The sequence below is a fragment of the Oncorhynchus clarkii genome, chromosome 1 (genome assembly GCF_045791955.1).
Source record: "Oncorhynchus clarkii lewisi isolate Uvic-CL-2024 chromosome 1, UVic_Ocla_1.0, whole genome shotgun sequence".
Classification (NCBI taxonomy): Eukaryota; Metazoa; Chordata; class Actinopteri; order Salmoniformes; family Salmonidae; genus Oncorhynchus; species Oncorhynchus clarkii.
The window spans coordinates 78,542,403-78,569,432 of record NC_092147.1 but is presented as its reverse complement, the minus strand read 5'-3'; the positions used below and the strand labels follow the sequence as shown (position 1 = coordinate 78,569,432).

Genomic DNA, 27,030 nt, shown 5'->3' with positions numbered 1-27,030 from the left:
GGTATGCTGCTGGCGCAGGGTGGTATGCTGCTGGCACAGGGTGGCATGCTGCTGGCGCAGGGTGGTATGCTCCTGCTGGCGCAGGGTGGTATGCTCCTGCTGGCGCAGGGTGGTATGCTACTGCTGGCGCAGGGTGGTATGCTACTGCTGGCGCATGGTGGTATGCTACTGCTGGCACAGGGTGGTAATGCTACTGCTGGCGCAGGGTGGTAATGCTACTGCTGGCGCAGGGTGGTATGCTGCTGCTAGTGCAGGGTGGTATGCTGCTGCTGGCGCAGGGTGGTATGCTGCTGTGGTATGCTGCTGGCGCAGGGTGGTTTGCTGCTGGCGCAGGGTTGCATGCTGCTGGCGCAGGGTTGCATGCTGCTGGCGCAGGGTGCCATGCTGCTGGCACAGGGTGGTATGCTGCTGCTGGCGCAGGGTGGTATGCTGCTGCTGGCGCAGGGTGGTATGCTGCTGCTGGCACAGGGTGGTATGCTACTGCTGGCGCAGGGTGGTATGCTACTGCTGGCATGCTACTGCTGGCGCAGGGTGGTATGCTGCTGGCGCAGGGTGGCATGCTGCTGGCGCAGGGTGGCATGCTGCTGGCGCAGGGTGGCATGCTGCTGGCGCAGGGTGGCATGCTGCTGGCGCAGGGTGGCATGCTGCTGGCGCAGGGTGGTATGCTGCTGCTGGCGCAGGGTGGTATGCTGCTGCTGGCGCAGGGTGGTATGCTGCTGCTGGCGCAGGGTGGTATGCTACTGCTGGCGCAGGGTGGTATGCTACTGCTGGCGCAGGGTGGTATGCTGCTGGCGCATGGTGGTATGCTGCTGCTAGTGCATGGTGGTATGCTGCTGCTGGCGCAGGGTGGTATGCTACTGCTGGCGCAGGGTGGTATGCTACTGCTGGCGCAGGGTGGTATGCTGCTGGCGCAGGGTGGCATGCTGCTGGCGCAGGGTGGCATGCTGCTGGCGCAGGGTGGTATGCTGCTGCTGGCGCAGGGTGGTATGCTGCTGCTGGCGCAGGGTGGTATGCTGCTGCTGGCTCAGGGTGTATGTATGCTATGCTGCTGGCGCATGGTGGTATGCTGCTGCTAGTGCAGGGTGGTATGCTGCTGCTGGCGCAGGGTGGTATGCTACTGCTGGCACAGGGTGGTATGCTGCTGGCGCATGGTGGTATGCTGCTGGCGCAGGGTGGTATGCTGCTGGCGCAGGGTGGTATGCTACTGCTGGCGCATGGTGGTATGCTGCTGGCACAGGGTGGTATGCTGCTGGCTACATGCAGTTAAACTGAGAATAAGTTACTACAGCTCAAACATTCCTTCTATTGTTTTTGTACATTGGTTTGTTAAAGCTAATCTTAACAGGCTTGTGATTTGTCTGGCTATGTGCTAGGCCAAGGGTGGGTGTAGTGCATGAACATTCATATAGTAATTAGAACTTGTTAGGTATGCTGAGGTGAGGTCGAGCTGCGGGGTTCTATCTATATGTAGTGTGTATATATCAGTATGTGTTTGGTCTCACAAGAAGACTGGTAAAGGAAACTTCCACCAAAGTCAATGGATGATGTGTGAATTTGAGCTCCTTGATCTGCATCTTTTGTTTTTGTTGAGACATCTCCTGCTGCCTTGCGTTGCCATGGTTTAATTGCCTGTTTGCAGTGTGGTCTGTCTTTGCTGTGTTCTGTTGCTGCCGTGGAGGCGGAGAGGTTGTTGTGACTGACTGGGCCATTGTTCTAATTTTCCCTGACTCATAGGTCAGAGATCAGAACAGTTTCAGTCCCTTCAAATATACACATCTTAGTGACAGTAGATTCTCTTGGATGCTCAGCACTATCATTTTCCCTCGGAGAGAGGTTGAATTATGTATTTGTTAGATGATGAAGTTTGCACAGGATTTAATAGTACTACTGTACAGTTATTGGACTGAGGAATGACACTAATTTAAGCATTATTGTAATTTTAAGCATTATGAGTTGGGTTATGTGTGCGTGATGATGATGTGTGTATATGTACAGTTGAAGTTGGAAGTTTACATATACCGTAGCCAAATATATTCAAACTCAGTTTTTCACAATTCCTGATATTTAATCAGAGTAAATATTCCCTGTCTAAGGTCATGTCATAATGTGAATTGTCAGAATAATAGTAGAGAGAATGATTTCTTTCAGATTTGATTTCTGTCATCACATTCCCAGTGGGTCAGAAGTTTACATACACTCAATTAGTATTTGCTAGCATTGCCTTTAAATTGTTTAACTTGGGTCAAACGTTTCAGGTAGCCTTCCACAAGCTTCCCACAGTAAATTGGGTGAATTTTGGCCCATTCCTCCTGACAGAGCTGGTGTAACTGAGTCAGGTCTGTAGCCTCCTTGCTTGCACACACTTTTTCAGTTCTGCCCACACATTTTCTATTGGATTGAGGTCAGGGCTTTGTAATGGCCACTCCAGTACCTTGATTTTGTTGTCCTTACGCCATTTTGCCACAACTTTGGAAGTATGCTTGGGGTCATTGTCCATTTGGAAGACCCATTTGTGGCCAAGCTTTAACTTTCTGACTGATGTCTTGAGATGGTGCTTCAATATATCCACTTATTTTTCGTTCCTCATGATGCCATTTATTTTGTGAAGTGCACCAGTCCCTCCGGTTGCTTCACGGTTGGGATGGTGTTCTTCGGCTTGCAAGCCTCCCCTTGTTTCCTCTAAACATAACGATGGTCATTATTGCCAAACAGTTCTAATTTTGTTTCATCAGACCAGAGGACATTTCTCCAAAATGTATGATCTTTGTCCCCATGTGCAGCTATAAACTGTAGTCTGGCTTTTTTATGCCGGTTTTGGAGCAGTGGCTTCTTCCTTGCTGAGCGGCCTTTCAGGTTATGTCGATATAGGACTCGTTTTACTGTGGCTATAGATACTTTTGTACCTGTTTCCTCCAGCATCTTCACAAGGTCCTTTGCTGTTGTTCTGGGACTGATTTGAACTTTTCGCACCAAAGTACGTTCATCTCTAGGAGACAGAACGCGTCTCCTTCCTGAGCGGTATGATGGCTGCGTGATCCCATGGTGTTTATACTTGTGTACCTTTGTTTGTACAGATGAACGTGGTAACTTCAGGTGTTTGGAAATTGCTCACAGACTTGAACCAGACTTGTGGAGGTCTACAATTTTTTCCCTGTGGTCTTGGCTGATTTATTTTGATTTTCCCATGATGTCAAGCAAAGAGGCACTGCGTTTGAAGGTAGGCCTTGAAATGCATCTACAGGTACACCTCCAATTGACTCAAATGATGTCAAGCAAAGAGGCACTGCGTTTGAAGGTAAGCCTTGAAATGCAACTACAAGTACACCTCCAATTGACTCAATTTATGTCAATTAGCCTATCAGAATCTTCTAAAGCCATGACATAATTTTCTGGAATTTTCCAAGCTATTTAAAGGCACAGTCAATTTAGTGTATGTAAACTTCTGACCTACTGGAATTGTGATACAGTGAATTATAAGTGAAATAATCTGTCTGCAAACAATTGCTGGAAAAATTACTTGTCATGCACTAAGTAGATGTCCTAACCAACTTGTCAAAACTACAGTTTTTGACAAGACATTTGTGGAGTGGTTGAAGAACGCGTTTTAATGACTCCAACCTAAGTGTATGTAAACTTCTGACTTCAACTGTATGTAATGTATGTGTGTTGAATATTTAGGTCTTCTATTCTGTTTTCTTCCTGACAGTCTCCTGTGTCTGTTCCCCATCGGATTCGCTCCACCAGCAGGAGCACCAGGGAAGGGAAGACGCTGTCTGAGATCACCTGTAAGTGTCTGTGTGACTGGACCAGTTTCCCGGACCCAGATTGAGCCGACTCCTGGACTACAAAGCATGCTTAGTGGAGAATCACCATTGAATGTGCTTTTTAGTCCAGGACTAGGCTGACTCTGTGTGGCTGTGGTGGATTCAGTTTTATCAGTCTGTGGTTATTGGCAGTGTGTTTAATCTGTGGTGTGGAGTGACTGACACATTCATTTCTTTGTGAGTTCATGGTAATCACAGTTTAGTGAACCTCTGTCTGTCAGGATTAACGTTGGCAGATGAACGGCTCCTCAAACCATGCAGTGAAGGAGCGCACACACACACACACACACACACAGACTCCTCTGTTAAAGTACCTCAACACACTCACTCATCTATCTCTACCTGCAGCTGTACAGTTAAACTTCTCTTGCTCTCTCTCTCTCTCTCTCTCTTGCTTTCTCTCTCTCTCTTGCTTTCTCTCTCTCTCTCTTGCTTTCTCTCTCTCTCTCTTGCTTTCTCTCTCTCTCTCTTGCTTTCGCTCTCTCTCTCTTGCTTTCGCTCTCTCTCTATTGCTTTCGCTCTCTCTCTCTATTGCTTTCGCTCTCTCTCTCTATTGCTTTCGCTCTCTCTCTCTATTGCTCGCTCTCTCTCCCTAGTTGGCCAGGTGAAGTTTGACCCCCCGTTGAGGAAGGAGACAGAGCCCCATCATGAGCTGGTGAGTAGCCTGGTCCTGCAGTGTCCCCTGATACAACTGTGGCTGAACCCTGTGTGTCGGTGCCGTAACAGGAAAAATAAACATAGATAGGCCCCATTAGCTGAGACTCTGCTGAAGTTTAAATCCCAATTAACGCATTTCTGATCTCAAGTCTTCCATATTATAAATCTCCCAGTGTAGCATATTCCCTGTCCTTTTTTCTCCCAAATTTGTCTGAATGAGCCCCTGGCTGAGGTTTCAGTGCAGGGTTCATACGGCATGCATGGCCACCCCTCTTCTCTCCCCTCACTCTCATCCCTCACTCCCTACCTCTCTTATCCATCCTCTCCCCTGCTTTAATCCCTTTCTCTGATTGGATGGCATTAACTTTGAATTAACGGGTCTTTCTCACTCTGCCTGTTGAACAGCCTGACTCTGACCCTGTTTTGGACTGTGCAGAAGAGCTGTACTACACGGCGAGATCTAATCTGGTATTTTACTCATCTCTCCATTTCTTCTTCTGGGTCGTCTCTCTTCTTCTTAACGCTTAAATGTCCTCTTTCAGTTTGCCTTGTCTCTTTCGTGGTTCTTTTGAGTGTCTAAGTTTGATGGGTGTCAGTAACTGTTTGTTAATTTGTGTCTGTGAAGCCGTCTTCGCCTCATTTGCTGTTTCTGTTGTTATTCTGGTCTTATGTTGGTTGTTATTTGAACTGGATGGTCTTCAACCACACAACCTGTTAGACCTCACCAGCATATCTAAGGCTCTTGAGAGAGAGGGATGGGGGAAAACTGTTTAGAGGGAGAGGAATGGGGGGGATGGGGGAAAAAACTGTATAGAGGGAGGAATGGAGAGATGGGGGAAAACTGTAATGAGGGAGGAATGGAGGGATGGGGGAAAAACTGTATAGAGGGAGGAATGGAGGGATGGGGGAAAAACTGTATAGAGGGAGAGGAATGGAGGGATGGGGGAAAAACTGTATAGAGGGAGGAATGGAGGGATGGGGAAAAACTGTAATAAGGGAGAGGAATGGAGGGATGGGGGAAAAACTGTATAGAGGGAGGAATGGAGGGATGGGGGAAAAACTGTATAGAGGGAGGAATGGAGGGATGGGGGAAAAACTGTATAGAGGGAGAGGAATGGAGGGATGGGGAAAAACTGTATAGAGGGAGAGGAATGGAGGGATGGGGGAAAAACTGTATAGAGGGAGGAATGGAGGGATGGGGAAAAACTGTAATAAGGGAGAGGAATGGAGGGATGGGGGAAAACTGTATAGAGGGAGTCGGATGGGGGAAAAACTGTATAGAGGGAGAGGAATGGAGGGATGGGGGAAAAACTGTATAGAGGGAGAGGACTGGGGGGATGGGGGAAAAACTGTATAGAGGGAGAGGAATGGAGGGATGGGGGAAAAACTGTATAGAGGGAGAGGAATGGAGGGATGGGGGAAAAACTGTATAGAGGGAGTCGGATGGGGGAAAAACTGTATAGAGGGAGAGGAATGGAGGGATGGAGGAAAAACTGTATAGAGGGAGGAATGGAGGGATGGGGGAAAAACTGTATAGAGGGGGAGGAATGGAGGGATGGGGGAAAAACTGTATAGAGGGAGAGGAATGGAGGGATGGGGGAAAAACTGTATAGAGGGAGAGGAATGGAGGGATGGGGGAAAAACTGTATAGAGGGAGAGGAATGGAGGGATGGGGGAAAAACTGTATAGAGGGAGAGGAATGGGGGGATGGGGGAAAACTGTATAGAGGGAGTCGGATGGAGGAAAAACTGTATATAGAGAGAGGCATCATTGTTCTTCCTCTGTCATCCATGGTTACCTGCAAGGAAACACGTGCCGTCATCATTGCTTTGCACAAAAAGGGCTTCACAGGCAAGGATATTGCTGCCAGATATTGCACCTAAATAAACCATTTATCGGATCATCAAGAACTTCAAGGAGAGCGGTTCAATTCTTGTGAAGAAGGCTTCAGGGCGCCCAAGAAAGTCCAGCAAGCACCAACACCGTCTCCTAAAGTTGATTCAGCTGCGGGATCGGGGCACCACCAGTACAGAGCTTGCTCAGGAATGGCAGCAGGCAGGTGTGAGTGCATCTGCACGCACAGTGAGGTGAAGACTTTTGGAGGCTGGCCTGGTGTCAAGAAGGGCAGCAAAGAAGCCACTTCTCTCCGGGAAAAACATCAGGGACAGACTGATATTCTGCAAAAGGTACAGGGATTGGACTGCTGAGGACTGGGGTAAAGTATTTTTCTCTGATATATTCCCTTTCCGATTGTTTGGGGCATCCGGAAAAAAGCTTGTCCGGAGAAGACAAGGTGAGCACTACCATCAGTCCTGTGTCATGCCAACAGTAAAGCATCCTGAGACCATTCATGTGTGGGGTTGCTTCTCAGCCAAGGGAGTGGGCTCACTCACAATTTTGCCAAAGAACACAGCCATGAATAAAGAATGGTACCAACACATCCTCCGAGAGCAACTTCTCCCAACCATCCAGGAACAGTTTGGTGACGAACAATGCTTTTTCTAGCATGATGGAGCACCTTGCCATAAGGCAAAAGTGATAACTAAGTGGCTCGGGGAAGAAAACATCGATATTTTGGGTCCATGGCCAGGAAACTCCCCAGACCTTAATCCCATTGAGAACTTGTGGTCAATCCTCAAGAGGCAGGTGGACAAACAAAAACCAACAAACTCCAAGCAATAATTATGCAAGAATGGGCTGCCATCAGTCAGGATGTGGCCCAGAAGTTAACTGACAGCATGCCAGGGCAGATTGCAGAGGTCTTGAAAAAGAAGGGTCAACACTGCAAATATTGACTCTTTGCATCAACTTCATGTAATTGTCAATAAAAGCCTTTGACACTTATGACATGATTGTTATTATACTTCAGTATTCCATAGTAACATCTGACAAAATATCTAAAGACACTGAAGCAGCAAACATTGTGGAAATTAATATTTGTGTCATTCTCAACTTTTGGCCACGACTGTACTGTAGGGAGAGGGATGTCTCTGTAGAGAGATGAGATGGATAGAGAGAGATGGGGGAAGAGAGATGGATAGAGAGAGCTGGGGGAAGAGAGATGGGGGAACCTCCTCATAGGGAAAACCTGTGTGACTGACTTAGACCCCTGAGGCCATGGCCTATTAGGGCGGCAGGGTAGCCTAGTGGTTAGAGCGTTGGACTAGTAACCGGAAGGTTGCGAGTTCAAACCCCCGAGCTGACAAGGTACAAATCTGTCGTTCTGCCCCTGAACAGGCAGTTAACCCACTGTTCCCAGGCCGTCATTGAAAATAAGAATTTGTTCTTAACTGACTTGCCTGGTTAAATAAAGGTAAAATAAAAATAAATAAATTAGAGCGGGAACAGATCAAGCCCTACGTTGCCATTACCAGTCCCCCCTGTCTCCTTCTGCCAAATATTACTGCTGACTCAGACCACGGACTCCACAGTCACAGTTTAACTCGTTAGACCTCATTTCTTTCCCTCATATGAATACTGGGGGATTTGTTGATGTGACTGAGGCAGCAGGATATGGCAGTTTGTTAGCATGAGTAAGAATATGTTAGCTGAGCTCTCTTTGGCTTAATGTAGTATGGCTGTCAGTTTGTGGTGTGTTGGTCCGTAGGAGTCACAGTCTGTCACTTAGCTGTGAAGGGGGAATACCGGTAATATCGATATGTCCTCTGATCTGAGGGACCCGCATTTAGGGTTGCGAAGGGTCGGAAACTTTCTGGTAAACTTCCAGATTTCTTCCGGACATTTTCCATGGGAAGTTGAGCCCTGGAATTTGGGGAATTTTGCTTAAATTCATCAAAAACGTTATGTTATAACAGTGAACCTTTTTTGTGGGATACACATAAGGCAATTCTAGGTCTTGTGGCATATTTTGGTTAAACTATCCCCAATTCAATAGAATTGTAACCCTCTGCATGAACAGTGCATTCTTCCATCACATGAGCAGTGCACTCTTCCATCACATGTACAGCTGATTCTCAAGATCTTGCACACTAATGAGATGCTATTGAGCCCACACTACTACACTGTCTGAGCCAAGGACTATGTGCTTTCTGGTAAATTTTGATTACAATACTGGTTGGGGTGAAAATATTTTATATGACATACATTACATGATTTTTTGTTAACTAGTAAATAGTAGCCTACAGCAAATTGTGTTTTAAATCATTTCTAACTTGTTACCAGTTTCTGCTAGTTAGTTTTTGCTACCATGTGGAATTTTAGCTTGCTTGAGCCTGCTAACTGAGGAGTGTTAATTAACCTGTTTCCATATATGTTTAATTACATAATTTTTTTTATCTTACAAAGGAGTTGTTTAATCTAACTGCTTAACTATTTATCTGAACATGGAATTGTCTTTGGTTTTTATTTACTTAATCTTTACAGGAAAATGCCACGGGCACTATCTGATGTGTGGAGACATTTCACTGCAGCTAATGTAGAAGGAAAAGCTGTGTACGTTTGCAAATATTGTGCCAAATCATATGTGAAGAATGCAACAAAGATGCAGAATCATCTGGCCAAGTTCATAAAGTTCCCTCAGCGCTCACAACAAACAATCTCTGACAAAAGTCCCTCTACTTCTATTCGAGGTGAAAATTATGAATCCAACACCTTTATCGATAGCAACAGCTCATGGTCCTCCTGGAATCAGACGTTTTTTTGACTCAATGGAGGAACGTAGTCAGAGAAAGGCTGATGAATGTCTTGATCGAGCTGTTTATGCAACTGGTTCACCTCTGATGCTCACAGGCAATGTGAAATGGAAGAGATTACTGCTGTATGCTTTGCCCAGCATACACCCCTCCAACCAGACATGCTTTATCTACTATTTTGCTGGATGCAGAGTTCAAGTGAAGGTCAAGCAAATCATAGAGAAAGCAGACTGTATTGCAATCATCTCTGATTGGTGGTCGAATGTTTGTGGGCAAGGAATAATTAACCACATCATCTCCACCCCTCAACCAGTATTATACAAGAGCACAGACACAAGGGACAACAGACACACCGGTCTCTGCAATTGCAGATGAGCTGAAGGCAGTCATCAATGACCTTGGACCACAGAAGGTATTTGCACTGGTGAAAGACAATGCTGCGAACATGAAGGTTGCTTGGTCTGTGGAGGAGTCCTACCCTCACATCACACCCATTGGCTGTGCTGCTCATGCATTGAATCTGCTCATCAAGGACATTATGGCACTGAAAACAATAGATACACTCTACAAGAGAGCCACGGAAATGGTTAGGTATATGAAAGGTCATGAAGTTATAGCAGCAATCTACCTCACCAAGCAAAGTGAGAAGAATAAGAGCACCACATTGAAGCTACCCAGCAATACCCGTTGGGGTGGTGTCATCATCATTTTTGACAGTCTCCTGGAGGGGAAGGTGTCTCTCCAAGCAATGGCCATATCACAGTCTGCTGATATGGACAGCCTCATCAAGAGGATCCTCCTGGATGATGTATTTTGGGAGAGAGTGGTAAGCAGTCCGAAACTCCTCAAACCTATAACAGTAGCCATTACACGGATTGAGGGAGACAATGCCATCCTGTCTGATGTTCAGACTCTGCTTGCAGATGTAAGAGAAGAAATCCGTAGTGCCCTGCCCACTTCACTGTTGCTCCAAGCAGAGGAAACTGCAGTTCTGAAATACATCAAAAAGCATGAAGACTTCTGCCTGAAGCCCATACATGCCGCAGTGTACATGTTGGACCCCAAGTATGCTGGCAAGAGCATCCTGTCTGGTGCAGAGATCAACAAGGCCTATGGTGTCATCACTACCGTGTCTCGCCACCTTGGCCTGGATGAGGGCAAGGTTCTTGGCAGTCTGGCGCAGTACACTTCCAAGCAAGGGCTTTGGGATGGAGATGCAATATGGCAGTCGTGCCAACATATCAGCCACCTGGTGGAAGGGACTTTGTGGATCTGAGTCTCTTTCCCCTGTTGCCTCCATCATCCTCCAAATCCCACCAACATCAGCCCCCTCTGGTCCTTGTTTGGAAACACACACACACCGAAGCACACAACAGGCTGACCAATACAAGGGTTGAAATATTGGTGGCCGTCCGCGCAAATTTGAGACATGGCCTGACAACAAGCCATCCTCAACAAGGTTGGAAAGTGACCGTGAAGATGAGACCTCAGAGTCTGATGTTCAAGAGGTGGACATTGAGGAGGTCCAGGGAGAAGACATGGAAGTCTGAGAGGAGGACAACCAAAGCTTTAGTTTCTAGACTATCATTTTACAGATGTATGTTGAAAACATTTTTGGGAGATGTGATGGATCATTGGGGATCATTCAATATTGCCTTTCTTTTGTTGTTCAGTGAAATCCTCCCATGTGAAGAGTCAACTCATTTAATGGTCAATTCGTTTTTTGTTTTTTTCTATTGGAAGGATTTAATCATTTGCAATTATGTCTACTTATTACAAGGTTTATGTTTCTGTCTCCATATGAAATGATAAATATATCCAATGTAAAAAACATCTTCATTTAAATGATATTAATATTAATTTGCGTTAATTCCCATATATTCCCATTAATTCCCACGGAAAGTTTCCACCTCTGAATATGTCCCAAAATGTGCAACCCTACCCGTAATGATACTGTTCAGTATAGTCAATCACATTGATGCAGTACACACACACACACACACACACACACACACGTCACCATTCGCCCATACCGTTGCAGCTAATTCTGCTGAGATACCTCTATACAGTATATTTTCCATTCATATCACTCACATAACATACTCATCTGTGTGTGTGTGTTCCATAGTGCAAAATGCTGTCATATCCCTTAACTTATATCGCACATGCACATTAGAACGATCTTTCATAATTAGAAACTATCATATTTCAGTGTTTTTTCTCTAAGCACCACTGCAGTGGTGACCTCTGACCTATAGTGTCATCAGCCTTGCCAGCCCCTGAGGTTATTCTCACAGAGTCAAGGTCCTGTAACGTCCTGGATGGCCTGTTCATTAGTGTCATCAGTGTGACCAGGGAGTCATTGAGGTTACACCACACTCAGCCTCGTCTCTCTCCACACGATCTCTAAGTGGTTGTAGGTGTTGTGTGTATGCATGTGTCTCAGCTCTTAATATAGTTGATGCTGTACAGTAGGTAACCTCAGCCATGGTGCCTTTCCACATTGACTGTGTGTCGTCGTGTTTCAGAAACAGTCCTGTAATTGTGATATGCCTCCTTCTAGGATCTTCAACGGGACTATGGACAGGAATCTCCAAGCCTGGTGGGAGGGAACAAGTAAGTCACTCTTTCTGGGTTTCTACTCCTCTTCCTCCACCTTTCATCCTCTGTTCTTCCTGTCCCTTCCCTAAGCTCGTCTTTCCTCCCTATCTCTCCTTTATCTCTTCTCCTTGCCTCTCCAGCTCTCCTCTCTTCTTCACCTTCTCTTGTCCTCACCTCCCCCGCTCTCCCTTCCTCCCCCGCTCCTGTCCTCCTGTTTTATCTGTGTAGAGATTAGCCCGAGCAGATGGTGGTGTGGTACTGAGAGGTGACTTCCTGTAGAGAGGAAGGCATCTGATGCGTCTGATCATTTATTCATGACACCTTTCCTGGAACTCGGCTCAGAAGAAGTGCCCTGTAAGGGGGGGGGGGGTGTAGTAACATAGACAGACTCGCTGCTGCTTAAACCTAGAATGATCTGCTCCATAGCAGGATGGGATGGATTGATAGGTGGTGTGTTTTCAGTGTATAGGATAAATCAGACAAGGATTATTGAAAAAGCCACTCCTTCCAGATCTGAGGCACTCTGAATCTTATTCTGTTATCTGATTACTGAACAATTGATGTCCACATTCCTTCTCCCACTGGACAGCTTCATAGGATTCATATTCAAATTTTCTCTCATGCACACCCACGTGCATACACAAACACACTGTTGCTTACACATAGCTGACCTGACAGCTTCACACATCCCAGGTGAGTGTGCAACTTTGAGTGGCTAAGGTAAATATTCAATGGGTTATGATGTCATCTCAGCTGGGATGAAACTCACACACTATCACACTCAAGTACGCTGAATTAATCTTCTCTGCGGTTTCCATGGGTTTTTGCCCTGTAGCATAAAAAAATGTTGTGTTAAATTAGGTCAGAACCCCCCTCTGAGAAATAACACCTTTACTCATGTAATGTGCGATTCTGTCACTGAGTTGACACTTTTTGTCCTCCATTTTTAACTTCTCCTTCGTTCGTTTCACTCGTTACTTGACAGGAGTCTTCTCAAATCAGTGGAGGAGGAGCTTAAGCAGAGGTGAGTTAGGCCACGCCCCACAGGACTCCACCTGCAACTGCTCTGGTTTTTGATTTGCTGACGCGCCCTAACCGCGCCCACCCCAGCAGCCAATCAGTGTTAACGCAGGAATAATCCAGCCAATCAGTGTCAAGCTAAATGTATCTGCTCTGACTGCTGCGTTATGGCTTGATTATGTTGTGTCCGTTGTTGTACAATGCTTAGTCAGTGCAGGCTGCCCTGTGAGATCACCTGACACCGTGAGCTTCAACAAAGCATGACTTATACACTGACTTAATTACTTAGTATAAGCCTTATCTAGTTACATAGTCTATATTGAAATCCCCCAGCCCTACATGTAAAATTAGCTAAATATAGTATTAAGGTTTAGTAAGACATATATTCCTATTTGGTTTAATTATATAGCACTGTAGTTCTTTAGTTATGCTGTACCTTTATGTAGTTTAAGTGTCATTATGTTACCCTAGTTGTGTAGTTGAGTTAATTTCCCCTTGTCTCAGTGCCTCCCCCCAGTGGGTGAAAGGAGAGCAGCTTCATTTTGCCTCTTGGCCTCTTTGCCTTGCTATGAGTTCCCCCCCCCCCCAATCTATCTACATCTCCTCAGGGGTCATATGGACTCTTTGCCTTGCTGTGAGTCTCTACCCCCCCCCCCCCCCCCCAATCTCCTCAGGTCACATTTAGAGACTGATTATGATGAAACTCAACTGGAAGTCCTTCTCGTGTTGAAGGAGGCTACCTCTTCCAGTTTCATTCACACATCTTCATGCTGCATTCCACTACACGCCCGTGCTGTGCCTTTAGTGCCCTCCTGTGCTCCCTCCCTGGCCAAAAATCCCTCCCCGTCCATCTCTGCGCCTCCAGTATCCCTTTTTCCTCCCACAGTGGAGTTTGATCTTCGGACTCAGACTTGGGTCTTGTTCATTAACGCAGTAGAGCAGAACTATCTAAAAGTTTCTGACACGTTTCATGTTGTTTCCTCTAAGCAGTCTAGCTGACTGTGCATCGTCTTCCATCTGTGAGATAATGAATATGATTGTTGTCATGTTTAGGTTCTATGGTCAGACTGTGCGTTGCCGTAACCCCTAACCCCTGCCGTTCCTTATCTGTTTCTTCGTGTGTGTTCATCATTCTGTGACACCTGCTTCCATGCTTGCTGATCTCAGTGTGTGTTCATACCGCCTGTTTTGCGTCTGTTTCCAATGTGGGTTCTCGCTGCTTGTATCCTTACTGTTGACATGGTTGTCTTGGGGTCCATCCAATCCCCAACCCTCTGGTTTAACCCAGTGCTACTTGGTTTGTGTTCTCTCATGGTGACGTTGATCTTGTGACTCATTTTGATTGGTGTCATGTCTGTGTCTGTCATGATTGAGGGGTTGATAGTGTTCTCTGATTGATGCCATGTCTATGTCCGTCATGATTGAGTGGTATCTGATTGGATCATACTGTACATGCACATTACATTGACTGGGCTTTTGGGATATCCTGTTCAAGGGAATGCTAACATCGTGTGTGTCAGTTGTCTTATGGTGTTTTCGGGGGTTGACAGACCTTTGTTGTCTTTACCCACAACTGCCCTGTTGTCTAAAACTACGTTGTGTTACTTAGTTGTCTAACACTGTGTTGTGATAGGAGACCATGTTGTTAGTGATAGTCTGTCACTGTGTCTGTCATTCTGTGTTAACACTTATTGTGACAACATTGTTTTATAACTGTCAGTATGTGGAACCTTCTGAATCTTGTCACTGTCTTACAAAACTAACCCTACCTCAATCTCTTTCCCTCTAGCAAACACAGTACCATCATGAGGCCGAAAGTTCCACCCCCACTTCCCCCCAAGGTAGGACCACCAGCATATATCATACAGCATGCATCATTTTGGAGCACGATCAAACAACCAAGACTACTATTTAGTGGAAAGGACCCTCGAGCAAAAATCAGTGTTGCATACATCAATATTTTCTCTCAAAGCTAATTCAAACTATTGACATTACATTTGTAAGATGGGCAGCAGAGACAAATTAGGAATAAAAGGGCAAGCATTAATCAACCTCTAGAGATTGTCTACCTTTCTGCTGTCTTTGTCTCTCTTACTCTCTGTCTCTGTGTCTCCTCTCCATTTTCTCCCACTCTCCCTCCAGCCCAAATCTATCTGTCCGCCCCAGGAGAGCCCGTCCCAGGGAGAGGATGATGTAGGCGGAGGGGGGACCATCAAGCGCTGCCCCGTACCCGAGAGCCCCGCCCGACCCGCCTCAAATGTACCCCCCCGCCCTCCACCCCCACGCCTGCCCCCCCACAGACGCAGTAGCCTAGGTAACGAGAGTACACAGAGCCAGGCTGGCTCAGAGCCCGAGGGGAATGATGCTGGGAGCTTTAGGCATTTCTGGGAGTGGCTTCATGCCCCACACACGGAAGAGGAGTTGGAAGATGTGTTGGAGGAGGAGGAAGAAGAGAGTAAGGCCGGCCGATTGGTAGCCCCGTAGACGTCACTCCTCCCTGATTGGTTGTTAGTCCCATCAATCAGCGTCTGTAGTGTCTCGCACCTTCTCTCTCTCCCTCCCTCCCCCTTTCCTCTGTCTGTCTGTCTCTCTGTCTGTGGATGTATACAGTTCCTTCGGAAAGTATTCAGACCCCTTGTCCTTTTCCACATTTTGTTACGTTACAGACTGTATTAAATTGATTAAATTAAATAAAAATCCTCAGCAGGCTACACACAATACCCCATAATGACAAAGGGAAAACAGGTTTTTAGAAATGTTTGCAAATTTGTTAAAAAGATACCTTATTTAAGTATTCAGACCCTTTGCTATGAGACTTGAAATTGAGCTCAGGTGCATCCTGCTTCCATTGATCATCCTTGATGTTTCTACAACTTGATTGGAGTCCACCTGCGGTAAATTCAATTGATTGGACATGATTTGTAAAGGCACACACCTGTCTATATAAAGGCCCCATAGTTGACAGTGCATGTCAGAGCAGAAACCAAGCCATGTCCATAGAGCTCCTAGACAGGATTGTGCCGAGGCACAGATCTGGGGAAGGGTACCAAAAAATGTCTGCACCATTGAAGGACCCCAAGAACACAGTGGCCTCCATCATTCTTAAATTGAAGAAGTTTGGAACCACCAAGACTATTCCTAGAGCTGGCCACCGGTCAAACTGAGCAATCAAGGGAGAAGGCCCTTGGTCAGGAGGTGACCAAGAACCCGATGGACACTCTGACAGAGCTCCAGAGTTTCTCTGTAGAGATGGTTGTCCTTCTGGAAGGTTATTCTATCTCTGCAGCAGTTCACCAATCAGGCCTTTGTGGCAGAGTGGCCAGACGGAAGCCACTCCTCAGTAAAAGGCACATGACAGCCCGCTTTGAGTTTGCCTAAAAGCCAAGCGTCACGTCTGGAGGTAACCAGGCACCATCCCTACGGTGTAGTATGGTGGTGGCAGCATCATGCTGTGGGGATGTTTTTCAGTGGCAGGGACTGGGAAACTAATAACGATCGAGGCAAAGATGAACGGAGCAAAGTACAGAGAAAACCTGCTCCAGAGCGCTCAGGACATCAGACTGCGATGAAGATTCACCTTCCAATAGGACAACGACCCAAAGCACACAGCCAAGACAACGCAGGAGTGGCTTCGGGACAAGTCTCTGAATGTCCTTGAGTGGCCCAGCCAGAGCCCAGACTTGAACCCGATCGAACATCTCTGGCGAGACCTGAAAATATCTGTGTAGCAACACTCTCCATCCAACCTGACAGACCTCCCCAAATATAGGTGTGCCAAGTTTGTAGCGTCATACCCAAGAAGACTCGAGGCTGTAATCGCTGCCAAACGTGCTTCAACAAAGTACTGAGTAAGGGTCTGAATACTTATGTACATTTTATGTGATTTTTCAGTTTATTTTTACAAATTTGCACAAAAAAAATACAAAAATAAAGTTTTTGCTTTGTCATTATAGGGTATTCTGTGTAGATTGAGGAGGGGGGGAAACAATTTAATACATTTTAGAATATGGCTGTAACGTAAAAGAATGTGGAAAAAGTCAAGAGCTCTGAATACTTTCTGAGTGCAGTGTTGTGTTGCTGCAGTCATGTGACTTTGTCTGTAACCAATCTCCTGCCTCCTCTCTCCCATTGTTGATATCACATGTTGTCCATGATCAATCCAAATGTAATGGAACTCTCAGCTCAGTGTGTTAGCATGATCGAATCATTTAGTTTGAGAGATGTCCCACTCTTGTAATCCTAACCAAATATATTCCATTAATACTGACTAGTAGTAATTTGATTTTAGCATATGTGTGTACGTCTCAGTAGAACACTCACACCATTGAGCTACTGTCTTCAGGCAGCCCAATTCTGAGCTTTTTCCACTCATTTGTCTTTTGACCTCAGACTGCTCTTTTGCTTATAATTGGGCTAAAGATCCGAATTAGACTGCCTGTGTAAATGCCGCTTTAATCTAATGCGTGTGAAATACCACACACACACACACACACAGAGGCATACACACACTCACCGAGGTAAGTGTAATAAACATGTCTCCTGCTGCAGGTAATGGATTGAGCTCTCACCAGAATGGAGAGAAGGACAGTGCTGCAGAGAGGCAGTCCACCATGCCCCCTAGTGTCCCCATACGGAAAGACAAGAAGGACATTCCCGTAATGCCACCAGATCCCACACACTCTCCTTATTAACACTGACATTTCAATACATTCCTTTCACACTCGGGCATCACCATACTGATTATTATTATTAAAGCCGGTAAACCATTTATCTAAATCGAATGTGGACCAGTGATCATTGACCTTATCTGTGTCTCTCTGTATGCATCTCCTCCCCCTCTTTTCAGAAGCCAATCAGTAATGGTCTCCCACCCACACCCAAGGTCCATGTGAGTATGATGCCGCCTTTACAGACACGCCTACTTACTGAAACATTATGAATCCAAGTCAACTATGGTGTTGACCTCTAAAATGGAGCTTTCAAAACAAGACATTTCAAGAAAAGATTACTATTGTGTTTGGCTTCCCTCTAACTGTCCAACCGCCATCGTTCTTGCTCCTCAGATGGGGGCCTGTTTCTCCAAGGTGTTCAACGGCTGCCCGTTGAAAATCCACTGTGCCACATCCTGGATCAACCCAGACACCAGAGGTAGGACACTGGGAAAACAACGTAGCCTATCAGTGACTTGGGTGTCACTTTGTACAGCTTTATTGTTATGACTTATTGGATGAATCATCGCCATGATGATGATTTTGATTAAAGGGATACTTCAGGATTTGGGCAGTGAAGTACTTTATCTACTTCCCCAGAGTCAGATGGGTACCAACTCATGGATACGGTTTTTATTTCTGCATCCAGTATGAAGGAAGTTAGAGGTACTTCTGCGAGTCAATGCTAAGTAACATTAGCACAATGACTGGAAGTCTCTAGTACCTACTAGCATGCTAGCAGTTGCCATGGGCTTCTTCCTTTGAGCTGCCCGCAGAGACATGTTTTTATCCACGAGTTCATCTATGTCTGGGAAAGTAGATAAAGGGCTTCATTGTCAAAATCCTGAAGTATCCCGTTAACACGACTAATTGGCTCTTTGTTTTGTCTTTGTTTCAGACCAATATTTGATATTTGGTGCTGAGGAGGGGATCTACACTTTGAACCTGAATGAACTGCACGAGACGTCAATGGAGCAGGTTTGTTCTTTTCTCTTCTGGTTGAAGAAACATCTTGCTCACAATGCTTTTTTTTCCTCAATGGAGGATTCTGAATGTTGTATTCAAATCTTCATTGGCTCTCTCCATCTCTTTCTGTCCCCAGCTCTTTCCCCGGCGTTGCACTTGGCTTTATGTTATGAACAACTGCTTGCTCTCTATATCTGGTAAGACTATCTTGGGCCTATAGTGTCTTACTTTGATGTTTGTTCTGTATTTATGAATGGTTTTGCAGTAGTAGGGGTAATGTGCTGCTCTGACATTTTGACATTTCTCTGCCATAAAGGTACACATTTAAGAGGCACTTCAAAACTTTTACTCTGGAAAATTGAGGCAGGAATTTCTCTGTTTAAATGATGTCTGCCCTTTCCCCAAAAATATAATCTTGCCCTGTAAGATGTGTTTTGGAAGCAGACCTTTTATTTTATTTTTGGGGTCATAAATTGCCTTTTTAAAGGTTTAGAACTCCAGCTGAAAATCATATTTTGTTATTGCTTCAGGAAAAGCCTCCCAGCTCTACTCTCATAACGTAGCTGGTCTGTTCGAGCATGCCCGGCAAATGCAGAAGTTACCCATGGCCATTCCTACACACAAACTCCCGGACAAGATGATTCCACGGTAGGATATGTGAAGTATTTTCATTCATTTGGGTTTGAACTTGGGGTGTTTATCGGGATACTTATAAAACCGAGTTCTGTCCCTTATGATCCTTGTAGGAAGTTTGCCGTATCTAATAAGATTCCAGACACAAAAGGTTGCCAAAAGTGCTGTGTAGGTGAGTGCTCAGGAAGGTGGATCACCCTTACGAATCTGTGCACACACTACCAGAAGTCGCTTTGGATAAACACGTCTGCTAAATGGCATATATTATCAACATTCTTGACTTACATGTACAATTAAATAAGAGAAGTTGAGGATAGTTCAGAATAATGCACAAGACACATTGATAGAGTATAGCTCAGAGTTCAAAGACCGATTGTGAGAGACCTTGAATGTGTTTGTTTGTGTGCAGTGAGGAACCCATACAGCGGTCACAAGTACCTGTGTGGAGCGTTCCAGTCCAGTGTGGTTCTGCTGGAGTGGGTGGAGCCCATGCAGAAGTTCATGCTCATCAAGGTCAGTCAGTGTTTGGGTCAGTTCAGGTCATTCTGGGGCAGATTGACTGAGGATGACTAATGGGATATAATGGACCCTATCTGGCTTGGATAACCAAATGCAGTCCTATTCAGGCTGCTTATTAGATTGGCTAAAGTAGCGTGAGAACATTGCTTGTCTTTCTGGTGTGTAACGGCATGCTAAATCTATCTCCTTTGGTCTCTCCTGTAGAACATCGACTTCCCCCTGCCCTGTCCTCTGGAGGTGTTTGAGATGCTGGTGGTACCAGAGCAGCAGTACCCTCTCATCTGTGTGGCTGTCAGCAAGGGCACCGAGCTCAGCCAAGTGGTCCGCTTCGGAACGGTCAACCCCAACTCAACATCCTCCTGGTTCACAGAGGCTGGTCAGTGGAAGGTGGTCGTCGCAGCGATGATGATGATGGTCTTCATTAGGGCGATGATTGTTTCTAATGAGTTGTTTTTCTGTCCCCTCAGATACGCCCCAGACGTGTGTCATCCACGTCACCCAGTTGGAGAGGGACACCATATTAGTTTGTCTCGACAGTCAGTTTTAACTCCCGGCAACAACTTGACTAACCCAAATAATCATTTTATTCTCAAATGAGACATTCCAGCTTCTGCATAAGTAAATGAAACCATTAACTACTTTCTCTGCTCAGGGTGTATAAAGATCGTGAACCTACAGGGACGGTTGAAGTCAAGCAGGAAGTTGTCTGCTGAGCTGACGTTTAACTTCCAGATCGAGGCGATAGGTACGTTTCCATAACCACGGCATTCACACTTCTCTAGACGCTAGAGACAGACAGACGGAAGCTAGAGACAGACACACTATAGACTCAGGCAGACACACTATAGACTCAGGCAGACACACTATAGACTCAGGCAGACACACTATAGACTCAGGCAGACACACTATAGACTCAGGCAGACACACTATAGACTCAGGCAGACACACTATAGACACACACTGTACTATAGACTGCACTATACCCAAAGACACCAAAGACTGGGTCCTGTGGTGCTGAAGACATATTTTTCCATCTGTGTGTACGTCTCTACGCAGAAAGATAATTCGATGTCCTAAGAATGTTTTTTATGTGAAGCATTTCTCAGCTCGTGTCTGTGCTTTTTGTGGTCAGTGTAACATCCACGCGTCTTTGCAGTGTGTCTCCAAGATAGTGTTCTGGCGTTTTGGAGGCATGGTATGCAAGGGCGGAGTTTCAAGACCAATGAGGTAAGTGGAGGACGTGTAGGTGGGTGGCTGTCTGAGAGGAGTGGTTTGTTTGTGTACACTAGAGGATGACTTTCCTCTGTCATGTCCCGGTCCTGTTTATAACAACAATGATCCTGTTGTATGTGTTTCAATATGATCTTAAATGATACTTTGTCTTTCGGCACCCCAGATCACCCAGGAGATCTCTGATAACACACGGATCTTCAGACTTCTGGGATCTGACAGGTGAGTACTGTAAGAAGGTCCAAGATGCTCAAGGTCACCTTACCTGACACACACACACACACAGACTTACATACTTTGACCCCTTTCACTTTTACACTCGCAATGATATTTTTTAGAATTTTTTTCTCTTTTAGATATTTCACTTTTACATTGGCGATAACATTAACATGGATGTCGTCATGATGCCCAGTTTGTTTTCAAATGACCTGCTTCAGTAGTATAGAACACTGATCGCCTGAAGTCTTTGGTGTTGGTTGTGTTAGTTGTTGTTTGTATGCATGCTTGCTTGTCTCTTAATTGCTTGTTTGATTTTGTGAATGAAGAAACTCTCAGCACGACAGTTCAGGGCAGGAGGGAGCCGCCAGTCTGCCCAGGTATACTCACTTCTCCCTGGGTCACACCAGGTCTCGTCTAGCCTACAGACTCTCTGATCTATGGATGTCCCCTGTGGGGACCCTTGTTTTCATTCTGCCTGTATGAGTGTGTGGGTTGGTTTTCTGTTTTCTTGGGTCAGTAACTACTTTGTTACAGCACGTTGACCCTATTCACATGATGGAATTTGTCTATGGGGCTTGAGTATGCTATAAGTAGGATCTGGTGTGTGTTGGGGGGGTGTGGGGTCTGTTGGTGTGAAATAGTTTTTTCTGTGTGTGAGGCTTACATCCTTAACCCCCGGTCCCCTCTAGGACCATATACTTTCACAGTGTGAGTCTGATCTGAACTTGCCCCCACTGTGTTTCAGAGTGGTGGTGCTGGAAAGCAGGCCGACAGACAACCCCACAGCACCGAGCAACCTCTACATCCTGGCTGGACACGAGAACAGCTACTGATCAAACCGCACAGCATCCTGGGAACACAAGTCACTACAGACACAGACACTACAGACACAGACACTAGAGACATACAGACACTAGAGACATACAGACAGACAGACACTAGAGACACTAGAGACAGACACTAGAGACAGACAGACAGACAGACAGACACTAGAGACACTAGAGACAGACACTAGAGACAGACAGACAGACAGACAGACACTAGAGACAGACAGACAGACACTAGAGACAGACACTAGAGACACAGACAGACGCTAGAGACAGACAGACAGACGCTAGAGACAGACAGACAGACGCTAGAGACAGACAGACAGACGCTAGAGACAGACAGACAGACGCTAGAGACAGACGCTAGAGACAGACAGACAGACACTAGAGGCAGACACTCAGACAGACAGACACTAGAGGCAGACACTCAGACAGACACTAGAGACACTAGAGACAGACACTAGAAGACAGACAGACAGACACTAGAGACAGACACTAGAGACAGACAGACAGACGCTAGAGACACTAGAGACAGACACTAGAGACACTAGAGACAGACAGACACTAGAGACAGACAGACACTAGAGACAGACAGACACTAGAGACAGACAGACACTAGAGACAGACAGACAGACAGACAGACGCTAGAGACAGACAGACAGACGCTAGAGACAGACAGACAGACGCTAGAGACAGACAGACGCTAGAGACAGACACTCAGACAGACAGACACTAGAGGCAGACACTCAGACAGACACTAGAGACACTAGAGACAGAAACTAGAGACAGACAGACAGACACTAGAGACAGACACTAGAGACAGACAGACAGACACTAGAGACAGACAGACAGACAGACGTAGAGACAGACAGACAGACGCTAGAGACAGACCTAGAGGCAGAACGACGTTAGAGACAGACAGACGCTAGAGACAGACAGACAGAGAGACACTAGAGACACTAGAGACAGACACTAGAGACAGACAGACAGACACTAGAGACAGACACTAGAGACAGACAGACAGACAGACACTAGAGACAGACAGACACTAGAGACAGACAGACGCTAGAGACAGACAGACAGACAGACGCTAGAGACAGACAGACACTAGAGACAGACAGACGATAGAGACAGACAGACAGACAGACATACGCTAGAGACAGACAGAGCGACAGACAGACACTAGAGATAGACAGACAGACAGACACTAGAGACAGACAGACAGACACTAGAGACAGACAGACAGACACTAAAGACAGACACACTAGAGACAGACAGACACTAGAGACAGACAGACACTCAGACAGACAGACACTCAGACAGACAGACAGACAGACACTAGAGACAGACAGACACTAGAGACAGACAGACAGACACTAGAGACAGACAAACACTAGAGACAGACAGACGCTAGAGACAGACAGACAGACATACGCTAGAGACAGACACTAGAGACAGACAGACGCTAGAGACAGACAGACGCTAGAGACAGACAGACACGCTAGAGACAGACAGACAGACACTAGAGACAGACAGATAGACACTAGAGACAGACAGACAGACACTAGAGACAGACAGACAGACACTAGAGACAGACAGACAGACACTAGAGACAGACAGACCGACACTAGAGACAGACAGACCTAGAGGCAGATACTAGAGACAGACAGACGCTAGAGACAGACAGACAGACACTAGAGACAGACAAACGCTAGAGACAGACAGACAGACGCTAGAGACAGACAGACAGACGCTAGAGACAGACAGACAGACGCTAGAGACAGACAGACAGACGCTAGAGACAGACAGACAGACACTAGAGACAGACAGACCGACGCTAGAGACAGACAGACCGACGCTAGAGACAGACAGACCGACGCTAGAGACAGACAGACCGACGCTAGAGACAGACAGACGCTAGAGACAGACAGACAGACGCTAGAGACAGACAGACAGACGCTAGAGACAGACAGACAGACGCTAGAGACAGACAGACAGACGCTAGAGACAGACAGACAGACGCTAGAGACAGACAGACAGACACTAGAGACAGACAGACAGACGCTAGAGACAGACAGACAGACGCTAGAGACAGACAGACAGACGCTAGAGACAGACAGACGCTAGAGACAGACAAACGCTAGAGACAGACAGACACGCTAGAGACAGACAGACAGACAGACACACTAGAGACACAGACAGACAGACGCTAGAGACAGACAGACGCTAGAGACAGACAGACGCTAGAGACAGACAGACAGACGCTAGAGACAGACAGACAGACGCTAGAGACAGACAGACAGACGCTAGAGACAGACAGACAGACACTAGAGACAGACAGACAGATACTAGAGACAGACACTAGAGACAGACAGACACTAGAGACAGACAGACACTAGAGACAGACAGACAGACACTAGAGACAGACACTAGAGACAGACACTAGAGACAGACACTAGAGACAGACAGACAGACGCTAGAGACAGACAGACGCTAGAGACAGACAGACGCTAGAGACAGACATACGCTAGAGACAGACAGACACTAGAGACAGACAGACACGCTAGAGACAGACAGACAGACAGACACACTAGAGACACAGACAGACAGACGCTAGAGACAGACAGACAGACGCTAGAGACAGACAGACAGACGCTAGAGACATACAGACACTAGAGACATACAGACACTAGAGACAGACACTAGATACAGACACTAGAGACAGACACTAGAGACAGACAGACAGACGCTAGAGACAGACAGACAGACAGACACTAGAGACAGATACTAGAGACAGATACTAGAGACAGACACTAGAGACAGACAGACACTAGAGACAGACAGACACTAGAGACAGACAGACAGACAGGCGCTAGAGGCAGACGCTAGAGACAGACAGACAGACGCTAGAGACAGACAGACAGACGCTAGAGACAGACAGACAGACGCTAGAGACAGACAGACAGACGCTAGAGACAGACAGACAGACACTAGAGACAGACAGACAGACACTAGAGACAGACAGACACTAGAGACAGACAGACAGACAGACACTAGAGACAGATACTAGAGACAGATACTAGAGACAGATACTAGAGACAGACAGATACTAGAGACAGACAGACACTAGAGACAGACAGACAGACAGGCGCTAGAGACAGACGCTAGAGACAGACAGACACACCCACTATAGACAGACACACCCACTATAGACAGACACACCCACTATAGACAGACACACACACACCCACGATCAGCAGACACACACACACTACTATAGACAGTCACACACACACTACTATAGACAGACATATACACACACATTACTATAGACAGACAGATACACACACACTACTATAGACAGACAGACACACACACACACACTACTATAGACAGACACACACACACACTACTATAGACAGACACACACTATACTATAGACAGACAGACACACATACACACTATAGACAGACAGACACACATACACACTATAGACATACAGACTATAGACAGACAGACGCACTATAGACACAGACAGACAGAATATAGATGGACTATAGACACACTATAGACAGACAGACAGACTATAGACAGACTATAGACAGACTATAGACAGACAGACTATAGACATTACTGCTTTAGCTTCACAGAAGACAGATCCTTGAAGCGTCCGCTTCCAAATGGCCTTTTACTTCCTTGAACACCTTTATTTATTGTGGCAGGTAACAAACACCTGGATGACTTCTATATGATTTCAACCACTGCTAGCATCTCAGCTCACACCACACAAGTGCTTAATTGACCTGTATTTAATTGTTGTAAATATAAATGTAGTATTTTTTTGCAGAAAGGTACCCTGGCTACTCTGGGGTTGTACACTAAAGACTGGTCATGTAGATACGTGTGCATAGGTATTCTGTACAGTTATAAAGATTTTAAGGGGTGGTGCGGGGGGAGACAGTTTGAGCACTAAAAATAACTTCCTGTTTTTTGATCATGTGATCAGGGACAGGGTTTGAAGCCCCCTCTCTGAGGTTTGGCTAAGTCTGAGCAACAAGGAAGTACCACTATACTGGTAATGTCATTCTGCACGCATCGTCAGCCCAAATGTGGGAACTTCCTTTCTGGTTTGCTTTGAGAAATGTCTAATGGGAGATCTACAGTTTCATTCTTAGCTTCCACTTGTAACTCTATGAGGTGAACATTCATTTCAAACGGTTTTAATTGCAGGCTTACTTCCCAGCTTAGTTGTATGCTTTTTTAATACTGTGGAATCACTGGTGTTAAAATCCGCACAAAAAGATATTTAAAAAAAGAAATGTGACGTTGTATGTAACTGTATGTGTGTGTGTAAACTTAAACATGCATATGTTCTCACAAGCTGTGACACAGGGGTTACATTAGATAAGTCAAGTTATTCTAGAACACTCACTGAACTTGTTTTGAAATACTTTGAGATCGTGGAGGGTGAAATGTCAAAGGTGAAATACCAAAACAGGCTCCAGTGATGCTGTTGTTTTAATCACCAGGGTTTCATCATGCTGTAATTCTCAATGTCAATATCGATCATATACACTATAGTCAAATGGCCAGAACTAAACATTCCTTACTGTAGGGCTCAGTGAAGATGTTTAAAAAATATGAATGTTACATGTTTTTATGTAATGCCAAAATATGTTCTCAATTTATGGCCAAAATTTGTTGGGTGTCTCTACCTCGTGTTAGAACAAAAGGAAACGAGTTGTGTAGAAGGAAACAAGTTAAAACACTACAAAATTCATGTTGGTTTTAATTTACACAGTAAACATGTGTAATGATTATGGACAAACTAACTTCCTTTATGCTGCATTATCATTTTCATATTGCAATGCACATTATTACATGTATATACTGTAAAATAAAATCGTTTGGTTTTACATACTGTATAATTGCCTATATTTTGTTTCCAATGTGTAACAGATTTATGAAACTGGTTAACACATTAAAAGAAGGAACTGAAGGCTGTTGTCTGTCGTACAGAAATATGATGGAAATGTTGAATCTGTTTCACATTTTATGGTTTGCAAGCATTGTAGATAAGTACCTATATTTTTCAAAGGGAAGTAATTGCTAAGCAGGCAATATGATTTGTGAGTTTTCAGAAATACGTTATTGGTTGGCGACTATTGATTAC

The 27,030-nt window shown here is 45.5% G+C and overlaps 1 protein-coding gene across 11 annotated transcripts in view; it reads left to right on the top strand.

The window, feature by feature from the left end:
• The window catches only part of LOC139412890 (mitogen-activated protein kinase kinase kinase kinase 3-like), a 77,590-nt gene extending 50,815 nt beyond the window's left edge, over window positions 1-26,775 (top strand). For 2 of the 11 annotated variants that reach the window (XM_071159792.1, XM_071159728.1), the window contains 21 exons: window positions 3,707-3,785; window positions 4,421-4,479; window positions 11,697-11,749; window positions 12,720-12,758; window positions 14,544-14,595; window positions 14,897-15,209; window positions 17,303-17,409; window positions 17,601-17,642; window positions 17,818-17,902; window positions 18,362-18,441; window positions 18,566-18,626; window positions 18,960-19,077; window positions 19,176-19,234; window positions 19,472-19,575; window positions 19,786-19,957; window positions 20,049-20,117; window positions 20,234-20,326; window positions 20,738-20,808; window positions 20,978-21,033; window positions 21,357-21,407; window positions 21,776-21,954. In XM_071159792.1, the coding sequence (XP_071015893.1) occupies window positions 3,707-3,785; window positions 4,421-4,479; window positions 11,697-11,749; window positions 12,720-12,758; window positions 14,544-14,595; window positions 14,897-15,209; window positions 17,303-17,409; window positions 17,601-17,642; window positions 17,818-17,902; window positions 18,362-18,441; window positions 18,566-18,626; window positions 18,960-19,077; window positions 19,176-19,234; window positions 19,472-19,575; window positions 19,786-19,957; window positions 20,049-20,117; window positions 20,234-20,326; window positions 20,738-20,808; window positions 20,978-21,033; window positions 21,357-21,407; window positions 21,776-21,863 (1,851 nt within the window). In that variant the 3' untranslated portion in view covers window positions 21,864-21,954. Of the gene's footprint in view, window positions 1-3,706; window positions 3,786-4,420; window positions 4,480-11,696; window positions 11,750-12,719; window positions 12,759-14,543; window positions 14,596-14,896; window positions 15,210-17,302; window positions 17,410-17,600; window positions 17,643-17,817; window positions 17,903-18,361; window positions 18,442-18,565; window positions 18,627-18,959; window positions 19,078-19,175; window positions 19,235-19,471; window positions 19,576-19,785; window positions 19,958-20,048; window positions 20,118-20,233; window positions 20,327-20,737; window positions 20,809-20,977; window positions 21,034-21,356; window positions 21,626-21,775 lie in introns of those variants that run through there. The other 9 variants (XM_071159784.1, XM_071159801.1, XM_071159811.1 and 6 more) reach the window with 6 other exon arrangements.
• Window positions 26,776-27,030: the final 255 nt, after the last annotated feature.